Genomic DNA, 13,289 nt, shown 5'->3' with positions numbered 1-13,289 from the left:
CCACAGATTCACCTGTCGACAGCAAACCCACCACCACACAATCCTAATTGATAGCCTTCTGTCTGTGTTCTAATCCCTGTGATACAACCATCTCACCCTCACATGTGTACATTTTCATGGTGTGTGTGTTCTCTCTGCTGTTTATCCATTCCAGATCCTTCTTCAAATTAACAATTGGTTTGTGGCCAACAATGTCACCGTTTTTTGGGGAACTTTTTGGGCACCTTTTTTGGCCAGACAGAGAATGCAGATGTGCGCGTTAGAGATGCGTGGATTGCGGTTTTATCCGCGGTTTCCGTGGGTAGCCACAGTTTGGGTTGATGTGGGTAAAATCTAATATAATTATGAATTACTATTGGATAAACCACATGTGAAATAATGCGGGAAATAAATTAATGACATCTATCTATAGGCCTATGAAGGCGGCTGTAGTGAGTTAGAAACTTAAAAAAAAGAAAAAAAAGAAAAGTTTGGCTTGGGAGTGATTTAGTTAAAGTTCTAAACCCTGCCGACGAGTCGATGACGGGATATTCCTTATGGAAAGTTTGATGTGAGAAACTGAATGAAGACCGAGTGGAGGGCTTGTTGTTACCATGGAAATACCGTAATTTCCGGACTATAAGCCGCACCTTTTTACCCATGATTTGAACCCTGCGGCTTATACAACGGTGCGGCTTATCTATGGATTTTTACAGCTAACGCAGAGCCATCTAAGGCTCTGAGCTAACGAAACGGCCACTAGGGGGCCACCTGCGGCTTATAGTCCGGTGCGGCTTGTATACGTACATATTTGGGATTTTCCCTAAATTTGGCTGGTGCGGCTTATATTCAGGTGCGCCTTATAGTCCGGAAATTACGGTACTGTATACATTCGCTACGCAACATCGGTAACCTCGGCTGTGTTGAGTGAGTGACATTATTTGTACAAATACGTACCATATATAGAATCCCATGTGCATCCCAGCGGTTGGTGTGAATAATATAAATAGGACGATATAATTAATGCCGCTGCGGTTGGATAATGGATGGATAATGTCAAATGAACGTCCATCCACGCATCTCTAGTGTGCGTGAAGAGGGTAGTGTTGTGGGCTTCCTGCATTTATCCAGTCACATCTCTAGTGTGCGTGAAGAGGGTAGTGTTGTAGGGCTGACCTCGATTAGTCGACTAATTGATCGGAACGGGTCTCAGTCGACTGACCACCTCTTAGTCGATGTTCATAAAAATAAAAATAAAAAATTCTTTTTTTTTCTTTTTTGCCCCAAAACATTGTGTATAAAAATACAATATTTTCAAAAATATTGTATTATTCCACTAGGTCTGTGGGGGACATAAACACATTTGAACATTCTGACTGTTCAAATCTCCAATGTGCATGTGGAGTGTGTCTGCCTGTGTGGCAATGTGCCACTGCCTGTGACTTGAATCGCACAGTGCGCTGGCCTGATAGACTCCAGAATCTCAATCTCACCTGCTGTGCTACATCTGGCTAATGACAAGCCTCTCAGTTGTTAAAAAAAAAGATTTGAACAGTCAGAATGTTCAAATGTGTTTATGTCCCCCACAGACCTAGTGGAATAATACAATATTTTTGTATATTGTATTTTTATACACTTTTTTTTTTTTTTTTTGCTCAGTCGACTATTAGTCGACTAACAGCAAATGTATTCATCTATCAGTCGACTATACAAATCCTTAGTCGGGGACAGCCCTATAGTGTTGTGGGCTTCCTGCATTTATCCAGTCCTCATCTGAAGAGGGTAGTGTTGTGGGCTTCCTGCATTTATCCAGTCCTCAGCTGCTTGTGTCGCTCGCTTCCTGCAGGAGCCGACGGAAGAGGCGGTGGGCTCTCCCATCCCCGAGCCCAGACAGCGCACCAGACTGTTCCGCTCAACCTCAGAGAGCTCTGATGAGCTATCAGAACTGGACCTCTCCCACGGCAAGAAGGACGCCTTCGTGCTGGAGGTACCGTATACTGTATGTGTGTGTGTGCTGTTTCTGTGAAAGATTATTTAGTTTTTGTTTTATTGTTATCTTTTGTTGAAGTTCAAATGACAAGTCTAAATCGAAATTGTCTGTGGCAGACAGTACAACAATACTGCCACATACAAGTCCGTCACATTACCAATCGCTTTGCTTTTCTTATGTATAGATTGACGACACAGACGCTGTGGAGGACATCCACTCTCTACTGATGGACGCTCCCGCACCCGCTGGTATCTACCTTTCCATCAGTACACAAACATATGCACTGCACTCAAAACAATCAACTGTCTCTCCTGAATCAGAGCAGCTGGCTAATTAATGTCATTATTCCTCCTCTTCTCTGCAGGCTTCTACAGCTGTAACACTGAAATCATGCCTGGGATTTATAACTGGACCACAGGATTACAGGTCACTCTTGCACAGAATATGAATACACGTCCATTCATCGTCCCATTATTCCAATCCAACCAGTACTGTTTTTTCCCCTCTCTCCAGCAATGCTAACCTTCATCTTCATTAATGTTCTCTGGTAACGTTGGTGTGCGTACTGTCACTGTATTTCAGATGTTTACATCAGTGCGGGTGTTTAGACTGACCAATGCCAGTCTTACCAATCAAGTCCTGAACAAGATCTTTACTGACCTGTGTGAGAACCTGCTAAAGGTGAGCCACTTCCAGGATGGTCAACCAGTATTAATGTTGTATATGGTCGGTGGTGGTGGTGGTAGAGGACATGGTACAACAAACAGTATTAATGTTGTATATGGTCGGTGGTGGTGGTGGTAGAGGACATGGTACAACAAACAGTATTAATGTTGTATATGGTCGGTGGTGGTGGTGGTAGAGGACATGGTACAACAAACAGTATTAATGTTGTATATGGTCGGTGGTGGTGGTGGTAGAGGACATGGTACAACAAACAGTATTAATGTTGTATATGGTCGGTGGTGGTGGTGGTAGAGGGCATGGTACAACAAACAGTATTAATGTTGTATATGGTCGGTGGTGGTGGTGGTAGAGGACATGGTACAACAAACAGTATTAATGTTGTATATGGTCGGTGGTGGTGGTGGTAGAGGACATGGTACAACAAACAGTATTAATGTTGTATATGGTCGGTGGTGGTGGTGGTAGAGGACATGGTACAACAAACAGTATTAATGTTGTATATGGTCGGTGGTGGTGGTGGTAGAGGACATGGTACAACAAAGAGTACAAAGTTTACAACTGCACAACAACTTGAACTATTGAAAATGACACACTCAGAGAGTCAGAGCTATATGAATCATTACCGCTGGGTTAGAAATACTGGACATAACTGAATTGTTTTTGTTTTTTTAGACACAAGGCTTATATTAGAATCTGCCTTTGGATGGATCAGACTGCAGTGCCATGTATTTTGTCTGTTCCAGAGTTTGTACTTCAAGCTGCGCTCCATGGTCCCTTGCTGTCTCTGTCATCTCAACTTTGCCGTAGCAGTGCCAGAAGATGAACTCATACAGGTTGTACACCTGAATAACTGCATTGGAAACAATGGCACTCCTTTTTGACCACTCCCCCTACCCTGTCATGAATCTCACTCTTTGTCTCTCTCCTTCTTCCCCAGGTTGCAGTGACTGCCGTAGCAATGAGTTATGATAAAGAGCACTTTCCGGAGAAGCTTGTTAATGTAGACAGGATACTAAACAAAGGTTAGTTTGTTTAAAATTAAATCCTCCACATCCTTTAAGTTAAATCCATTATTTCCATGGACTTTCAAATCATTGTTTTATTTTTATGGCCTTCCTGCCATGTTATTTGGCCTTTGTGCTCTCACAAAATGAACATCACCAAAGGCTAAGTGGTCTTGACCCTAAAATAACAAAATTCAAAATGCATCTAGAAATACCGCACCAGACAGCACTGTACTGTAGACCAGGTCCTCCTTACCACACCTCATTTACAGGCACCAGGTTTAAGATATAGCCCTGGATGTCTTAATATAATGCAGTATAATCGGTGAAATCTTTATTTCACAAAATAATGTATTGGAAAACTACCAATATTTGTCATATTGGTCTCATATTTTGTCACATTCAGCCTTGGACTTCACTGTCAACATTCACAGTTTAGAGACGTTATTGTATTTTCGTTCAAGGTTATTCATTTTATTGGACATGCAATAATTTAGTTGGTTTTACACAATTAAAAATATAGTGTTTCTTAATTCAATTAAATTGTTTAATTTAACTAAGCTGGTAACGTTAAACAAACAGAACCTCTCTCTCTCTCTCTCTCTCTCTCTCTCTCTCTCTCTCGCTCTCTCGCTCTCTCGCTCTCTCTCTCGCTCTGTGTCTCTCTCTCGCTCTGTCTGTCCCAGACGGACAGAGTATCCAGTATACTATACACAGTATCCTGAGATAACAAAGTCAAAAGTATCACTTGGCTTACACCATTTGAAGCTGTGCGTGATTCATATCTGCCTCGAAATCAAACCTAGTACTGGTTAGAAGTAGGGATGGAGCTCACCCCGGGGACCCCCACACGGAGTTGCACCACTCACTTCACACGGGTTTGATTTTTATTGATAACGAGCACCTTCGATCAGGCTCATCGAGTCGGGTTGTTATCAAGCCCACTATCCAGTATTTTCTATTATTTTGTGGAAAGACGGGAGACAATACATTCTGAACAGAACCAGTGTCTTTTATTAGAGCCTCTAATATTTTACCAATAAAATTATAATTTGCACATACGCCATTTTGGAAAGAAATTGGGCCCCTTCCATACTTACTTCACACACAGGTGTTACCTCTGATACTAAGGCTCTGTTCCATTCTGGTCAAACAGTCAGGGTGCTGCTATTGTGCGTGTTGGCTCACGTCTCAAAGTGTCCTTGAGTTGGTTCCAAATAAGTACACTGAGTGTACAAATGGAACCAAATGGACACATAAGGGTCCATTTGGTTCCATTTGTACACTCCGAGTTATGGGGGTCCTTGAAATTTAAAAGTTTGAGAACCACTGCAAATTAAATAGAACAGAACCTTAATTGGTATCCTCGGTAACACCTGCAAAGGAAGTAGGGAAGCGGCCCGGATGTTACAGCTGGTGGATGGAAATTAAACTCCACCCACGCTGCAACGTGCAGCGCCGGCCAAAAAAAACGGAAACGCTCCGCCTACGGTGGAGCTTCATTTCCATCCACCAAGTGTCTAAAAACCAGGAAGGAATATCTGGATGTACCCATTGTAACCAGCCTGTGTATGTTTCAGGAGGTGGTGAAACGGAGGAACAGCTGCAGTTTTCCATGGAGCTTTGTGCCGATTCAACGTCTGCCAACAACCAACAGTCAGCCAAAATCTCAGGTACCCTTAGTTTCATATCTTCTCTGATCCCCCCCCCCCCCCCCCTCCACTCCCTCCTCCCGTCACTTCTGCCCTGTGTCCCGTCCTTTATGAACAGAAAGTGTTACTAACACCTCAGGTACAGTCTCTTTACTCACACCCGCTGCAAAAATCTGCCATAATCGCCTCCTAATGGTACAGCGAACAGGTAAAGAGATGGCCATTATCTTGTAGCACTCTGTGTATTATATAGCTGTAGTACTAGTGAATGCATAGTGAATTATCTGACTCTGAAATGCCATGTGAGAGACAAATTAACACAATGTTTTATTGTGTGTAGGACATAGTGTGGCATGTCACATGGGAACAATTGTCTCAACAAGTTCATTTATTTTCTTTTGTTGGGGACAGCAGTACAAAACACCATATAACACAGAAGTACATTTCTGTATGGTATCCTAAGTATCCCAAAAATGCTAGTGCTGATATATCCCAGCTCTAGATAGTTTTTGGTGTAGATAGTTTGGATTCATAGAATATAGGATATTGATAATCCTGCAGACAGTATAGGTCCATGTGAGCAAATCGAATTGTGTTAATGAGTTGTACTCTTGTGTGTGTGTGTGTGTGTGTGTGTGTGTGTGTGTGTGTGTGTGTGTGTGTGTGTGCGCGCGTGTGTGTGCAGGTATTCCGGAGAGTGCCAACATTTCATCCAGAGGTAAGCACCTTGTCGCCCTCGTCTCCCCCCTCCCCTCGTCCCACCATCTCCCTGCCACCATGACTACAACACTGCCCTGTTGTTTTGATTTCTCATCCTTTTCATCTCGGAGTGACAGTGAGTTTTATCACTCCCTTACCTCATCCTCTTATGTTTTTCTTTCTTTCTGTTCTTCTTTTGTTTGTTTGTTTGTTGTCGTTTGTCGTCTTTTTTTTTGTGTGCGTATGTGTTTTTTCCACACGTCTTGTTTGTCCGTGTGTGTGTGGTGTGCGTGGTGGATTGGTGTGTGTATGCCTGTGTTTTGTGGTGTGTGTGTGTGTGTGTGTTCTCTCCAGCTCCTTCCGTTGATTACGGTTCCTTTGCAGACAGATGCAGCACCTGGCTAGAGCTACTTAGGCTGAAAGCTCACACCATAAGACGGGGATCAGTTAAGACAAGTAGGAGGACACTAGCGCACATCGGTGAACTTCCTCACTGACATGGCAACAACACGCTCGCGCACGCACACACACACACACACACACACACACACACACACACACACACACACACACACATACACCCCTCCCCTGCATGCCGCTGGGGGGCGGAGCATCCTTAATAAAAAGCACTGGCTTATTGGCTAGAGTGTGAAAGTTGAAGCCCCGCCCCTCAGAGGGATCTCCAATGGGCAGCTTGGCTCTGAAATCTCCATATCCCTGGTTAAATCAAACTGTGATGACGGACACGGTAGATGGAATTTGATTTCTCAGGCCGATGTCCGATCTCCTAGTTTTTCTTTCGATCCCTTTCCAACTGTAAGTTAGCTTGTTTGCAGCAAAATAGCGACAGTGTTTATGGAACGCCTTGCTCTTTACCTCTGCATTAGAGGATTATTACTGCTACATGTAGATTGGTTTGTTGAATGTGTTGTTCTAGTGCCTAGAGGTCTATACAAACCCCCCAACATTTAACATCCAAATTCTGTAACCCTGACAGCATTTGGAGGAGGACGCTGTCAGATTGTTGTACTATTCCTAATGCATGCTCTTTGACAAACCGTAAGTGAAGTCACCAATCTAATGTGTCTAATGTGTCTCGAAGTGTCAGCCACTTTTGCAGCAGGACAGATCATCTTTCACACTCTTTGCTGTTGTACATGTGCCCAGCCCAGCTCACACAGCTGTCTCTGTCCTTTCACGTTTTCCCTCAAAAAGCTCTCAGGAACTCACTGTACTGTAAACACTTTGCCCAAACATACACTTGTTCATCAGCAGACCACCAGGTACATGTCAGCCTATGCACAGCTGTGCCCAGGTCTGTCAGTCTGTCTGCAGACACTATGTGGCTGTCTCTTTGTCCGCCTTCATCGCATGCGATGCATTGCTGCATGCCAAGTGATTACGCCGTCAACGTGGCCAACCATGCTGCATGCAAACTCACTGCTGTATCTACAGTAACAAAGTATTTCCCTGCTCGCACACGGCAAAAAACGCGAACAGACACGTGCATTGACGCTTTTGCAAAAGACCCTTTGCAATCCACACACTGTACACATGCATTTCTGCTTCCGCTGGATCTGATACAATTGTGAAACTTCTCCAATATCTCCTTCCCTCTTGTCTTCTTTCCCCCTGGTATTCTTTCCTCATCCCCAATGCCATCACCCCCCCCTCCCACTCCCCACAACGATTTGTCTGCAGCCTCGTCATCGGAACGTTGCAGTCCATTACCCGAAGGCCGCTCGCGCTCCCTGCGCTCCAACCGCTCGTTTGGGGGAAGCTCTGTCGCTGTGGTGAAGATGACACCTCTGTCCTTCCTGCCGGGCACACGCATCATTAAATACCTGGGAATCATCAACATGTTCTTCATCCGAGAGACGACCTCTCTGCGGGAGGTAGGAACAAAATGACCACAGAATAACACATTGTGTAGTGTTTAAGCTAGAGGCCATTATGACCACAGAATAACACATTGTGTAGTGTTTAAGCTAGAGGCCATTATGACCACAGAATAACACATTGTGTAGTGTTGAAGCTAGAGGCCATTATGACCACAGAATAACACATTGTGTAGTGTTGAAGCTAGAGGCCATTATGACCACAGAATAACACATTGTGTAGTGTTGAAATTCCAATATAGAGGCCATGCACATGGTATCATCATACCTGGAAGTTGAACACCTAAAAACGACTTCCTGGCTATACTCTTCCCTCTATACTCTGATTGTCTGATATATTTATACTCTGATGAAGATATCTACTATATAATGCACCACGTCTCTGCGTACGTGCGTATGTGTGTGCATGCGTACGTGTGTGTACGGTTGTAATGCACATAACTCGAGAACCGTTTGACCCACCGACTTCACATTGGACACATGCGTTCCACACCCCCACAGGGAGTGCAGTGCCCGGTACCACGGTTCTCCAGAACCACCACAAAAGGCTCTGGTCAGGCTCTGCCAGTGGGCCTAATGAGGCCAACTCCTTTCACCTGTGCAATTTCCAGCCTCTCAACCAATCAGGCTCTGCCAGTGGGCCGAATTGATTGCCAAGTCTTCACACAGGCACATACACAGATCTCCATGTGGGACACCGGCTGACAGTTAAAACGGGTGCTATGACAACATATCATTAGGTTCCCAAGTTACATCGTTCCCAAGTAGGCCGGTGGCTGACTGCGACGGGCACGTACAGGTCTAGTATAGAGAGAAAGAGAGAAAATAGGACATGATCAAGCCATGTTGATTATTGTCATTTTTGTTCTAATCAAAAGTCATACCCAAGATCAGCTTATGCAAGGTGCTCATTGTGTGTGTGTGTGTGTGTGTGTGTGTGTTCTGCAGGAAGGGGGTGTGAGTGGTTTCCTCCACACATTCATAGCGGAGGTGTTTGCGATGGTGCGTGCACACGTAGCAGCCCTGGGCGGCAACGCCGTAGTCTCTTACAGCATGAAGGAATGTGTGTTCATGGAAAACCCAAACAAAAACCAGGTACCCAGCCACAGACATGCAGCATTCATAAAATGTTTTAAAAAATACAGAATTTAAGAAAATAACACATAAATTTTTTATTCTACTGAAAGTCATACTCTACTTTCAATTTGGTGGAAGCTTACAATAATTAACCTGTTTATCCCATTCAGGACGAGAACCCCTTTTGGTGTGTTAAGCATTATGTTATACTTTGGCTTAAAAAAAATAGCTCTGTGCCCGTGCTTGTAGATCTGCTATTTTTTGAAAAATCTTGAAAATGTGGCGCAAATCTTTGAATATATATATTCATTCAGAGTGAAAGTTTTTAACTCAAATCTTTGCTTCTGGGGGGGTCCCTGGGACAACATATTTTCTGATGGGGGTCCACAGCAAAAAACAGATAATTCTGGGGGTCCTTGACATGAAAAAGGTTGAGCCCCACTGACATAGAAAACTGTCATGATTTGGGACAGAGCTGGGACTATTTTGAACATTGAGTTTTGTTTAAAGGCATCAAGAGGCACTTAACGTATGTGTGTACATTCAATTTCCAGGCTCAGTGTCTCATCAATGTGAGCGGAGACCCTGTCATCTTTGTCAGGGAAAACGACCAGGACACTATCCCTCCTCTCTCCAACAGTGGACAGGCGAGCAGCAGTGGAATAGACGGGACCACATGAAACTGAAGCATACACACTTGCAGGACACACTTTTCTTGACATACACTCTTCTAGCTGCCCAAATAAGAGTGTTAAAACCAGATGGTCTGCCATAGAATACTTCCAAAGATTGGGTCATTTTGAACAAGTAGACAGTGCTCAAAACCATGTGACACCACACACACGCACACTATCTGTGACTAGTTCAATTTCTCTTTTGGACCTGAAGCAGCTGTGGTACTATCATGGAAGTGTTGCAATTCAGTCATATTTAAAGTATTAACATGATTGGTTAAATCCACCTCAGCCAAACTAGCCCTGATCCATCTAAATGTCTTCCTATGTCACTTTGCCGTCCATGCGGGGTCTCACACAGAGCTGTGTTGTCATCCTTTTGTCTGCAGGTTGTGTTGTATATTGGCATTCCATTAATGAAGCTTTAGGGCAGCTATAAATAAACTCAGTCCATCCTTAGGCCACAGACTCACACTGAAAAGGACACAGTGGTGCTCTGTCCTAACTGATTTCACTTGGACAAGATAACTTAAGACTTTAATCTTTGGATAGAGATGAAGTAGCTGATGGATTTGAGTTCATCAGTCATTTTAAACTTGCCTGGTAGATTCCGAGTCCGTCAAGTGTTTTCTGTTTGTTTTGTCATGGCTTGGGCTATTATAAAAAGAAAATAAACCCTTACAGTTGAGCTGAATTGAAATTTAGTGGGTATCTACTACGTGACATATTTTCTAGTGAAACAAACAGGATAGGTTTGCGGGACATAACTTTGAACAGAGATCTGTGCATGTCTCAGCCAGTCACAGTGATTGGGCGTTTCCAGAAACGTATTTCCAGATCAACTGCAGCATACAGAACTGTCCTCTGGTGCCTGTAACATAATGAAACTTAATTCCGTGTCTGAGGTTGATTGACCGGTCGATGTTATGGTATTGGAATTGTTTGGTACTTGCTGACATAAGCATGACGTGTGTCATATTTTGTTTTAGTGCAAGAAATCATGATTGGATCTCAATGAAAAAGATCCAATGGGATTCTACGGTGTGGCATCCATGTGGTGAGTTGTGCCAAATTAGGCCATGGACATAAATCCCCAAATATAACATTGTGAGTATTCTTTATGAATATTATTCACATGTTGTGCATTCATAGTCTCAGATCCAGCGCAGCGTCCTGTCATCCGTCCATATATTTGGCAGGAACGACATAGTCAATATGACTTCAGAAATCCCCAGGGAAGCCATGTCATTATTGCCATATATTTTTTAAATAGAAGCACAATATTACCAAGGATGTGATCATCCTTTCAGCTCGACTTTAGGGGGGAATTTACGTTATCTAATGCTATTCTTTGGATGTCCAGGTTCATTTTTATAAGAAGTTCAAAAAGTATATGTTCATGGAAAATCTCTGCCTTATGCATTGTCAATTAAACTATTCTAGTAAATAGCTGCAGATTCAAAACTCAAATGGAATAGAGAGCTGTTTCAGCTGTTTATTTTAGAGTGTGATATTGTTTTGCACACATTACAACACCTTGTATTGAAATATTTTTTTAACTTTAGCATTTATAATTTCCCATCAGTGTGTAGATGGTCAGGAACCAAATGCCAGAGAGGAGAGGCATGAGAGGCAAATGTCATTTATTTATCAGTAACACTTAACCAAAATGGTTATTGTCTATGCCTGTATTCACTCATGACTGCAGTGAGTGGGGGAGTGTCGCATGAAAATAAGACAGAACATTTATTAATGTTGCCTTTTTGGGTCTAGTACCAGGGATATAGGGTAATGTTCATTATATCTCTGTTCCTCTTCTATGTAATAAGGAAAGAGGATCAGTTCTTCCTCAATTCTTTACATTAAGGGAGAAACGTAAAAACAAATACAAAAGTGAGCATAGATTAGTATTTATTCTCCTTTGCCAGCCAGAACTGTCAATTATGGCACTATTATAACTGGCATCCCCACCTCTTACTACTGAAACATTCATTTCTAATATGCTGGAAAGAAATGACATCTAGTGTAGGTGCCACAAGAAAATTTGTATTTGTGTAAATGTTCTCCAGAATCATATTTTAGTATTTTTGTAACATGAAATTATAATGGCAAACCTAACTGCTCAGTCCTGCATGTGCAATGAAATCCTGAAATGTTTGACACATATTGTGTCAGAGGAGTCGAGGTACTCTTATGATTGATCAGTTTCCTATCTTTGTAAAAACTTGAATGTATATAATGAACTTAGTCCGAGTTGCTTTGTGACTAGCAGCTGCATGCAGACCCACTTGCATTGCCATGATTCTGTATGGTTGCCTAATGAGGCTTGCTAAGTAAACTATATATTCAGAATAAAGACATCCTTGTTCCTGTTGTTATGTTTTCTACAGTTGTCGTTGAAGGCTAATGAATTTAGGCAACACAAAAATGAATTAACACTAATGAAGTATAGCATGATTGATGTTAGTTTAGTCATTTAATTGTCTCGTGTATAAAGTTGTCTAGCGATATACAGTATGTCCATACATGGACATTCCTGACGTACTGACAGCATCACTATGGTGCAACGGTTTTCTTCAGCGATAATCAGAATTGTTAAACACTGAAGCAATGGTTGACGCCCACACAAATTGGGATTATCTGGGGAAATGTCTGCACTTATGCAATAACCTGCCATTGCTGGTTACCGAAACTTGACTGAGATTGAATTGTCTGAATCCAGATCTCGTTCTTTTTTCAATGAATTGTGCCGTCTTAACTGGCCACGCATGAGTCTTAACCAGCCACGCATTAGTCTTGACTCTTGACCAGCCACGCATGAGTCTTGAACAGCCAAGCATGAGTCTTGAACAGCCACACGTGTCTTAACTGGCCGCGCATGTCGTAGCCACAAGTGAGTCTTAACCAGCAACGCAGGTCTGACTAACGGGATGTCTGACTTATGGGCAGTCCAGTCCTGTCCTCCCCAAATTGGGTTGCCAGATATAAACATCCATGTACTGTACATGGATGTTTATATCTGGCAACCCAATGGTCTGTAAGGTCGTGTGTACATGATGTACACACAACCTTACAGACCATTGCTCTGTTGATGAAATTATCTTCAGTGACTCATTGCAGATATTGCAAAGAAGGCAGTATAAGACACATTAGTAACCGCACAACTTTATGTATAAAAACAAAATGGTTCACTCCAGCTCTTGATTGACATCTGATATCTGCAGTAATGTAATGCAGTACAAAACTAAAACAAAAAGCCTCAAAACAAATCTTTAACAACTGAAATATCTAAAAAATGATCAAAGTGTATCAAAAGGACTAGAAACAGCAGGTTTGCGCAAAAACTAAGTTACGTCTACACTTGAAAAGATGAGGCTGTGTGCATGTGTATTATGTGTTTTCATTTAAAAATAAATAGATTTGTAACCTATAGGTGCATGCTCAGAGTCTGCCAACACTCTTTTGGGCAGATCATCTATGACGAATGACGTTGACAGTTTGACACGGTGGGAGCTCTGGAACAATTTCACTCCTTCGACCTGTAAAACGTTGATGTACACTAATGCACTTTGCCCAAGACAAATTTCCCCCGTGGGACAATAAAGTATATCTCATCATCTCATCTCAAG

General features: G+C 42.6%; 1 protein-coding gene across 4 annotated transcripts in view; it reads left to right on the top strand.

The window, feature by feature from the left end:
• The window catches only part of c2cd5 (C2 calcium dependent domain containing 5), a 36,883-nt gene extending 24,576 nt beyond the window's left edge, over positions 1–12,307 (top strand). For all 4 annotated transcript variants that reach the window (XM_083763766.1, XM_083763765.1, XM_083763764.1 and 1 more), the window contains 12 exons: positions 1,826–1,966; positions 2,154–2,217; positions 2,334–2,395; positions 2,552–2,650; positions 3,400–3,489; positions 3,594–3,678; positions 5,241–5,333; positions 5,998–6,030; positions 6,366–6,467; positions 7,713–7,906; positions 8,858–9,004; positions 9,541–12,307. In XM_083763766.1, coding sequence (XP_083619892.1) covers positions 1,826–1,966; positions 2,154–2,217; positions 2,334–2,395; positions 2,552–2,650; positions 3,400–3,489; positions 3,594–3,678; positions 5,241–5,333; positions 5,998–6,030; positions 6,366–6,467; positions 7,713–7,906; positions 8,858–9,004; positions 9,541–9,666 — 1,236 coding nt within the window. In that variant the 3' untranslated portion in view covers positions 9,667–12,307. The remainder of the gene's footprint in view (positions 1–1,825; positions 1,967–2,153; positions 2,218–2,333; positions 2,396–2,551; positions 2,651–3,399; positions 3,490–3,593; positions 3,679–5,240; positions 5,334–5,997; positions 6,031–6,365; positions 6,468–7,712; positions 7,907–8,857; positions 9,005–9,540) is intronic.
• The last annotated feature ends 982 nt before the right edge of the window (positions 12,308–13,289 follow it).

This window comes from Protomyctophum parallelum (assembly GCF_964188405.1).
Source record: "Protomyctophum parallelum genome assembly, chromosome: 4".
Lineage (NCBI taxonomy): Eukaryota > Metazoa > Chordata > Actinopteri > Myctophiformes > Myctophidae > Protomyctophum > Protomyctophum parallelum.
Note: the sequence above shows the minus strand (reverse complement) of the source record. Positions and strands in the feature narration are given on the sequence as shown.